The 9147-nt window shown below is 61.0% G+C and overlaps 1 protein-coding gene across 4 annotated transcripts; it reads right to left on the reverse strand.

Annotated features, from left to right (window-relative positions):
- Positions 2834 to 6911, reverse strand: C2CD4C (C2 calcium dependent domain containing 4C). 4 transcript variants are annotated; one of them, XM_021378875.1, is made up of 2 exons: positions 6745 to 6911; positions 2834 to 6326 (listed from the first exon to the last, which is right to left on the reverse strand). In XM_021378875.1, exons 1-2 carry the CDS (start codon positions 6894 to 6896, stop codon positions 5066 to 5068), a joined length of 1413 nt encoding a protein of 470 aa, XP_021234550.1. In that variant the 5' UTR covers positions 6897 to 6911; the 3' UTR covers positions 2834 to 5065. The 4 variants fall into 4 exon arrangements, with proteins under 4 accessions (XP_021234550.1, XP_021234549.1, XP_021234552.1 ...); XM_021378874.1 differs by having other exon boundaries at positions 6706 to 6911; XM_021378877.1 differs by having other exon boundaries at positions 6665 to 6817.

Consider the following 9147-nt stretch of genomic DNA (forward strand, 5'->3'; position numbering starts at 1 on the left):
AGAGCCAGGGTGGAAATAGAAAAGGGACATCCCCAGCACAGCCCTGGCCAAGCACCATCCTTTCCCTGGCACAGGTGAAGTAAATACTCACCAAGCAGCACATCACCTGCTGCTCCACACGGCTCCACTCCCAGTCCTGCTAATTGCAGCGCTCTCACTTCACACTGATGGACATGATAAGATTAGTGATTACAGAAACCTCATACGGCAATTGGATTGAATTGGGAGGCTGCGTGAAGGAAATTGGACTGAGCCGCAAATGGGAATTAATTATAACCTGGCAGCAGTGAGATTTGAGGGCTTGAATAGGTGTATTTCTATATATTTACATGTTGCCCGGTGCTACCTCTGGCTTTGTCCCGGAGCAAAGAGCTTCAGCACGATGAGATGTGGCACTGCAGCTGCCTCTGCTCCAAGACCAACTTTGGGCAGCCCCAAGCACTCGCTCAGTTGCTGCTGAGTGTGGCCGTGGCACCTCCATGGGGTGAGCACAGCCCAGGGCTCCCAGCCCTCCCCTCCTGCCAGCGGGCTCCATTCTCTGCATTGCCATGGCGATGGAGCCAGGCTGATGCTCTTTGTGGCGTGTCCAGCGCAATCTCCAGACGCTGCCCGTGCTGAGGGACAGATCCAGCTGGGATGGTGGATGCAGCCTCACATACCCATCATGTTTTAATGTGGGTAAGAGCCACTGCTCCTCAAGAAACCCAGGATTCAGGGTCTGATCCCCCCACTGCACCCAGCAAGGACTCCCCCCCGAACCTGTACCCAAACCCCAAGCTGTAACACAAGTCTTGGCCCATGGGCAAAGCACAGAGCTCAGCCAGCAGCCCCAAACTGCTCTATCGATTGGTGCCTGTCTGACCCGATATTAAAGCGTTTGCCAGCAGCTGATGGCGTTTAGCAAATCCTCCTGTCTGCTTTGTTTTTGCCTTTTTTTTTTCCCCTCCCACCTGGGCCTGCTTGATGCGTTGGGCATTTTGCAAACCTGTCAGAGGCATTTAAAACTCCAGCAGGTAGCTGGAAAAGAACCAGTCCAGAGAGGAGAGGCTGGGAGAAATTCCTTACACTGCAGTACATCCTCAGCCCCTTCTCTCATCCATCCCTATAGCCACGCTCATTCCCAGCACAAATTTTAGGGGCTTCACCAGTCTCACAGCTGCGTGTGCCCCAGCCAAGCCACGCTTGGGCTCTGGGATGTGTTAATTTCTCCTCTGCCAAATTCCTCCAGAGGAGATGGGAAATGGCAGCCCGAGGCTGAGCTAGGATCCATCCCCTGGCTCCAGGTCCGTGTCAGCTTCAAAACACGAGAGCAAATTTCAAGCGGAAAAGCAAAACAGCCTGAGCCTGAGCCCTGGGGCTGCGGTGACAGCAGCGCTGCCAGCCCTGGGGAAAGCCCACAAGCTGCTGCTTCTGTACTGGCTCTTATCAAACCTGCAAATGCCACAGGGCTGGAAAGGAGCTTCAGCTCATCCCTGCTACCAGTAGAACCCCCCCAGGGCTTGGCGTCCCCATGGCTTGAGGTGCCCGGACCCCCCAGTCAGCAACCAACAGGGCTGAAACGTTTGCCTCTGGCTTTTCTCTCTCACCTGATGCGACTACGAGGGATCGTGGGATTCAATTAACTTCTGTTTTCCTCCCGGTAACAGTAGGAGTCTTCTCTCTCCCTGCTTTAAAACAGACGTGCTGCCACGGAAGACAAATGCTCGCAATAAAGATGAGGAGGGTGCATGCCGGAGGGAGGCCGACGCTTGCACGCAGCTGCAGGGTGGGTGCGTTGCGCCCTGCCCTGCGCCCACCCAGACAGAGCTGCTCCCACACCGGCTGCGCGGAACCTGGGAGTGATGCTCGGGATCAGGCTGCAGCTGGGGCAGCCCCACGGTGCCCGGGGCCCTTGCAGCCCCCGCAACCGGACCAGGCAGCCAAGATGTTGCCAAGCAACGGAAAGAAGCTTCTTTGATTTTTTTTTTTTTTTTTTTTAACCCAAACGGTAAATCGGCAGCTTGGTCGGAGCAGGGGGGGGGGTGATGCGAGGCTACCCCCAGCCCCAACAACACCCAAATATCTGCAGGGAAAGGTGATCCCCGGGGATCCTGCTCGGCCAAAAGCTTCACCCGCCCCCCAGTTCTGCTCCAGGCCGGACCCCCACCCTGGCCATCCCATAGCCCCCAGTGCAGAGGCTCATTGCAGCCCAGCCCCAGCTCAGGGTCTAACCCCAGGCTCTGGAAGCTGTATTTCTCTCCTCCAACAACTCAATTAGTAATTCAGAGCTAAATCTTCCCCCACAAGCCAGCCCTCTGTCTGTTTCCCATGCTTTGCATCTTGAGCACTTGAGGGATTTTTTCAGCGTTTTCAGGCTGACCCCATCCACTCTAGTTCCAACTAACTTAATCAGACTCATTTTATTGCTAGCTGCTTTGGCTTTTACACCTCTAGGAAAAAAAAAAAAAACCCACTGCTTTAATTTCCTGGCACCTGCCAAGTTCTCACCACGCTGCTTTCTGTGCCCCGTGGGGCCGGGAGGAGGGAGGGCGGATCTGTTTAGCGTTCCTGTTCTTTATTTCTACTAAAAATGACAAATTATTAGGGTGGTGGAAATGAGAAAAATGGCATTTAGGCTGCAGACAAACCTCCCTCTTTTCTTCAGCAGCTGCTTGGTAGAAGTGGGCTGAGAGATGGAAGGCAGGGAAAGAAAAGAAGAAGAAAGCAGAATAAGCTGCTTGCTATGAACAGCTGGGGGGGGGGGGGCTGCCCCCACTGCTTCCCCTCACAGGGGCTCTGCAGCACATGGGATAATAGAAAGCAAGGGGACATCAGGAGCTGGGTACCACCCGCATCCGTTTTAGAAAGACTTTATTGCACTAAAAAGGGGAAGTCATCGGTAAACAAACATTCCATTAATGAATATATAGATTAGATATATTAATTTTTTTTTCCACTCCAAAAAAAAAAAAAAAAAAAAAAGAAAAGAAAGAAAGAAAGAAAGAAAGAAAGAAAGAAAAAGCATCGTTAAATCCAGCCACAGAAATATCATAAAGCAGGAACGTTAGAAAAGAGCTACAGGGAGGAAGGACCCCGCCAGGACTGCGCATCCACCCCCCCCCCCCCCATCCATCACAGCAGCAAGTCCCAGGGCTCAGCAGTCCTGGGACAGGGGAGGGGGGACAGCTCAAGCTCCCAGCCCTTGATTCCCCCCGTGGGGCCAGCCCCAAGCCAAGGCACAACCCCCAGCCTTGCTCCCAGCCTCTCCCCCCCTCCCCAACAAAACCCAATGTCACACAGCACAGCTCTACCAATGGGGAGGGGGCTGTGGCACCCCCAGCCCTTTATGAGCACTGAAACCTTTGCACTGGTCCTGGCCCCAGCCCCTGGCCACCAGCTGGGTGTCCCCTGTCCCCAGCAGCACCCAGCCTGCTTGGTGCTGAGCTCAGCCCCCCCCCCTCCAAGTCCAGGGGGCTGGAGGGGGAGCAGGGGTGGGCACCCTTGGGTTGCTCCTGGGGAGAGCAGTGGGAAGCAGCAGGTGGGAAATCCCCTGTGGCAAAGGGATGCGTCTGTTCCTCACGTCCTGCACGGTTTGTTTTCAGCCACAAGCTCAAACAAACAGCCACGATCACCCCGAATCCCCCCGACATGCAAACAGCGCGCTACCAGAACCATGCCTCGTATACCTGGAACATATTTACAGACAGAAGTAAAACACGCTGGGAAAGATCAGCCTCAGATATAAATAGCCAACACTGAAATCTGCCATCTGCTGCAAAGGACAAGGAAGGAACATCAACCGCCACCAACAGAGGTTAACACAGAGGGACACATGTGCGTGTGTCCACACGTGCTGGAAGGGGGCAGAGAGGAGCAATGCTATTTTCTGCTCCTTTTCACAAAAAAAAAAACCCAAAACATGCAGGTAACACCACACCAAACAACAACGAAGTGTCTGTTTCAGCCACCTGCAGATAGCCCAGCCTGGATTTCCCCCATTCCAGTGTCTCCAGGCAGTGCTGGGAGCCAGTGTGCCAACACAGCCCCATCTTGGGACCAGGTCCTACCCAGTGGGGGGAGCTTTGTGGTCCCAGGGCTATGCCTCTGCCTGTGGGTGGGTGCAGAAGCTCCCAAGCCCCTGAGCACTCATGGGTGAGGGAGGGCAGAAGAGGGAAGGGCAGCCCAGATCCCAGCCTGCCACCTGCCCTGGTGCCACCCATCCCCAGTACACAGCACTCGGGGAGGTGGGGGGATGCTGCTCCTGTTGCTTGGGGTCTGCTGGGACATTGGCCCAGCATCCACACCCACCCCCCGTGGCCAAGAGCCCCCCCCAGCAGCAGTGCCAGCCCCTATCAGCTCCCACCTGGGTTTGGGCAAATCCAAATGCCCCTGGAATTCCTGCAGCTGTTATCCACGGGGGGGTGAGTGGGGGGTCAGTATCTGGAGGACACTGCTCAGGACAGGAGGCTGTGGGGTGCCAGACAGAGCTGACCTGCAGACCCTATGCGGTCCCAGGAAGGGTCAAGGAAAGGCTCAGAAAGACCCCAGGTGTGAGTCAGCCACAGGGCCACCTCCCAGGGACCCCAACCAGGTTCCTGGGTCACCTCTGCAGCATTTTCTCTGCAGTTTCCAAGACTACAAAGCTTGACTTTTAAATGAGAGCCAAGGTCGATGCCATCATCTGACTCCAGGAGCTAAGGCTTGGAGAGAGGAGGCAACAAGCATGCTGCAGGGCCCTACCCGCTTCCAACCTTCGCACTGGCCAGCTGGAGACCATGGGAACCAGAAAGGGAAGAGCCCAGCAGGTGACATCCATCCATCTGAAGGGGACAGGGCAGGTGGCTCCTGCTGTGCTCCAGGAGCCGCAGCCTCGGGCAGGGAGCTGGTACAGAGGGGAGAGGCTGGCACAGGAGGGCTGCCTCTGGCAGCTCCGCTCCTGGGGACCTGGCCCTGCATCCCTGAGCTCTGCCACGGCCCTGGCCCTTCTCTGGGGGCCCTTCCAAACCCTACTTCAGAGGGGTCAGGCCTGGCCCCAGCCCTCCCGTGCCCCAGCCCCACGGGCACGCTCCCCGCAGGGCTGCTGGGCCTACAGAAGGGCGCTGAGCGGGAGCTCCTTCTCCCCGAGCAGCGTGTCCCGCTTCAGGCTGCTGCCCTTGTTGACCACCTTCAGCTTGAGGGACAGCTTCCTGACGTGGCTGGGGCCCAGCCCATCGAAGAAGAAGTCCTCGTTGAAGACAGGGTTGCGGCTGTTCTTGATGATGGTGCTGCGCTGCTTCTGCAGCTTCCCCGGGTTGAGGCAGAGAGAAACGCAGCAGTGGATGCCACGCACGTCGACCAGGGCATCGTAGAGGTCCTCGGCGCAGATGAGCCGCACGCGGAGCCGGGCGTTGGAGGGGTCATAGTCAGCGGTCAGGCGCAGGCGGCCGCCCCGGCTGAGCCTCAGGCTGTGCTCGCGGGGCCGGCCCTGCGCCAGCTCGGTGCCCGCTGCCGGTTGTCCCCCGGCCGGAGCGCTCCTGGAGCGCCGCTGGGCGCTGGGGCTGGTGTCGGCCGAGCTGTCGTCGGTGGACAGCGAGCTGTTGCGAGCCACCGAGTGCTTCAGCTTGATGACTTTGGACTGGCTCTCCTGGCTGAAGATCTTCAGCAGCGAGACGGAACGGGAGAGGAGGGGAGAGCCGAAGGGTGAGGACTCGGCCGAGGAGCACGTGTCGCTTTCGCCACCGCTGAAGTAGCGCCCGGGATGCATGAGGGCTGCTCCCAGGTCGGCAGGCGTCTGGGCCCTGCTTTCACCGTTGAGCTTGGCCCTGCGCTGGGCACTGGGCGAGGTGGCCGGCGAGGGGCAGAGGCTGCTGTGCTCGCTGTGGAAGAGCGATTCCTTGCGTCGGGTGTGGGGGCTCTCCACCAGCGTGGCGAAGCCGTAGGAGGTCTGCGCCTTGGGCACGTACGGCAGCGACATGGCTGTCTGAGCCTGCGGGTCCGCGTTGGTGCTGAAGCCGCCCTCCGCTGTCCAGTCCTCGGCGCTCTCGATCTGGATGATGTGCCGGCCGGATGCCTTCGCACGGGGTCGGCTGGGCGGCCGGGGGCTGCGTGGGGTCTTGCGGCCCGCCAGGTCCTGCTCCGAGACAGAGGGACCCAGGGTGGGCGGCGCAGAGGTCTCGGTACCCTCGGGTTCAGCGGGTGCAGCGCTCAGCTTGGGCGGGATGAAGAAGTCGGGGATTTTATCGGGGGTGAGGACGTTGCTATAGCGGGAGCCCCGCGGGGAATCGTCCGGCCCCGAGCCCCGTGCGCCGCTGCTCTCCGCCATGCCGCGCAGCCGCTCCAGGAGCCACATGTTGCCGCCGGGTGCAGGGCTGGAAGAGATACGATCGGAAACGCTGTCACCGGGAACCGGGCAACGGCAAACCGAGAGCCGCAAGCCTCGCGGGTGATGGGAACGGGGATGGGGAGGGGAAGGGCCGCGCCGAGGGGGACCGACACCGAGGGGAGGGGAGGAAGGACCGCGCTGCGGGGCACCGGGACCCCTCCGGCTCCGGGGGGTAACGGGCGGGGAAGGACCGGACCGCGCCGCGGGACGTCGCGACCGAGACACGCCAGCCCAGAGATGGGGATCGGGAAGGAACCGTCCGCACCGACGGGCACCGGGACCCGCCGCCCCGGGACCCCGCGGCGCACGGCGGAGCCACCGGACCCGAGCGCTGGGAGCGATGGGACGGGGCGGCCGTGACGCACGGAGAGCTGTGCCGAGCCGAGCCGGGCCGGGCCGCCCACCGGGCAGCTGCCGTTTCCGCTGCTGGAGCCGCTGCCGCACCTGGACCGGAGCCGCCGCCGCAGACCCGGGCGGGAGCGGACGCGCTTTTATACGGCCCCGCCGCTCCCCGCCGCGCCGCCGCCGTAATCCTCCGAGCGCTGCGCCCCCACATTTCCCGCACCGCACCGGGCACCCCGGGGGATGCTACCGGGGGCCGCAGGGCAGCCCCGAGCCCCAGGACGGGTCGGATCGGGACCCAGCTCTGCCCCACGGCCGCTTATGAGCCGGGGAGCGGCATGCCGCGGCCAGCTCCCCGCCGGCCCCGGGACGCTCTGTCGTGTAGACACAAGTGGGACCGTGACACTGCAGTGGGACCGGACTCGGCAGCCCCGTGGTGCCCCCGGTTCCCTCCCGCCCGGAGTCCAGCGAGAGCGTGGAGTGGAGCCCACTGCCAGCCCGGTGCTTTCCCTCCCCTCCAAGCTCTCAAGCTCATCAAAGCGCTGAACAAAGCCAACAGCACTCCAAGGCGGCTCAGAGCTCAAGGACTCGCTGAGTGCATTAAGTGGTTTAATATCGTGGCTGGAAGGAGTGGGGGAAGGCAGTGCCACTTGTCACACGTTTCGCTAGCACCTGGGTAGGACATGGCCCAGGTGGTGCTGGGGACACCAGGGGAAAAATCATCAGCAGAATCCAGGGAGCGTCGCTGCAGCCCGCGGGGGGAGGGCAGGAGACCTTTAGACCAGGAGGATCGGCTCCAGACAGGTGCCACATGCACTGACAGCCTTGGGGACAGAGCTATTCCAAGCAGGACGGGGCATGGTTGGGGCCAGCAGTGGTTTCCCCTGGCCCAGGGATGCTGCCAGGAGGCAGGAAGGCTCCATTCTCCCAGCGAACAGCTCACGGCAGCACAGGGCTGGGTATTATCTCCAGAAGTGAAAGCCTGGCTCGGTGAGCTCATTCAGTGCAGATCGTGGCAGCCAAGCACCATGAAAAGGGTGGGAGTTCTCAGCTCCCTCTGCATCCAGACTGTGAGCTGATAATAAAGGGAAGGACACGCTGAGACAGACGAAAGGCCAGCAGCCAGCTCTGGTGAACCTGAGAAGGTGCTCAGGGTCCGGGAGGGCAGCAGTCCCCTCTCAGAAAGCTTTTTGCCCTGCACTTTCTCTGCACGGCCTGGTTTCCCCGGTGTGCCCCTCTGCCACACGAGCACTCCCCGGCAGGGCAGGCACGTTGATTTTCTCAGCAGCTCGCTCTGACAAACTGCAGACTTTCGCCTGGGCATGGGTTGCTCAGCGCAGCAGTCCCTCGCCCACTGCAGGGATAGATCTGGGAGAAGCCACTGGCACCCAGCAAACGGAGCATGAAGGGTGCAGGAAGCACAGGAAGCCCCGGGAGGGGTCCGGGCTGGGGTATCTGTTGGGCAGCACTGGGGAGGGGGGAATGGCAGCGCTGTGGATGTCCTTGGGGCTTCAGCACCGCAGGGCTGGCTGCACCCGGGGGAAAGTGGCTGGAGACGGGGGAGAGGAGGAAGAGGCTCAAGGAAAAGGAGCTGGTGAACAAAAGGCTGGTGTTTACCTTTCCTCCACCCATGTGCAACGGGAGGTAAACAAGGTGCAGAAATGGTTGAGTTCCCCGGAGATAACAAAGAGCTCTGGAACGGGGCCAGCCCTGCCCGCGTGCTCCGCTTGGGACGAGCAGTCCCCGGAGCACGGAGGGGAACCAGTGCACGGCGGTGCTGGGGCAGAAGCGGGGCTGCAGCGATGGGCAAAGCCACAGAGCGCTCATGGGTCCCGGTTTGCAGCAAAGGGACAGCGGCAGTGATCTCGTGCTCGCGGTGCAGGGTCGCGCAATGGGGATGCACGCTGTGCCCGGGCTGCCCTCGCTGCCAGCCAGCTTTGCTCCAAGCACTGGGCTCAGGACCAGCGCTCACCTCCAGCGCTGCGTTGCCACAGACACTGCATGCAGAGGGAGGTGCCAGACCACAGCTAGAGACGGGCAGGGAGCAAATGCTTGCAGAGCTGGGAGAAAACGAGGTTTCTAGAGCTTCCAAAATGGGCTGCAGACCATCACGCAGCACCGCGGAGCTGGAAGAGGTGGTTTTCCCTTCCTGTCCCCCCCCAGCCCCCCTCCTTGCCGCCATGGGGTTGGGATAGCAGCTTTCAGGGCTCCACGCCTTCCCCAGGCAGCGTGACACAGGTGACACAGAGATGGACGAGGGTCCGTTTCCAGCACCAAGTTGGAGGGCGCTGGGGGTGCTCAGCGTCCAGCAACGCCCGGGCACAACGCAGCAGCGCTGGATGGGGACGCAGCGGAGCTGGGGACGGCGACAGGGCTGGGACGTGGCAGAGCTGGGGATGCGGAGCCGGCAGCGTGCTACCACCTGCTGGAGGCTGGAGAGCAGAACCCCCACCCCCCCTCCACCC

The sequence above is a fragment of the Numida meleagris genome, chromosome 27 (assembly GCF_002078875.1).
Source record: "Numida meleagris isolate 19003 breed g44 Domestic line chromosome 27, NumMel1.0, whole genome shotgun sequence".
Taxonomy (NCBI): Eukaryota; Metazoa; Chordata; class Aves; order Galliformes; family Numididae; genus Numida; species Numida meleagris.

Excerpts from the sequence above, each read along its gene's own strand:
- C2CD4C (XM_021378874.1), bottom strand. The coding sequence starts at position 6,896 with ATGTGGGGGCGCAGCGCTCGGAGGATTACGGCGGCGGCGCGGCGGGGA. Across the intron at positions 6,327-6,705 it reads TCGGCTCGGCACAGCTCTCC|CCCTGCACCCGGCGGCAACA; the intron begins GTGCGTCACGGC and ends TATCTCTTCCAG.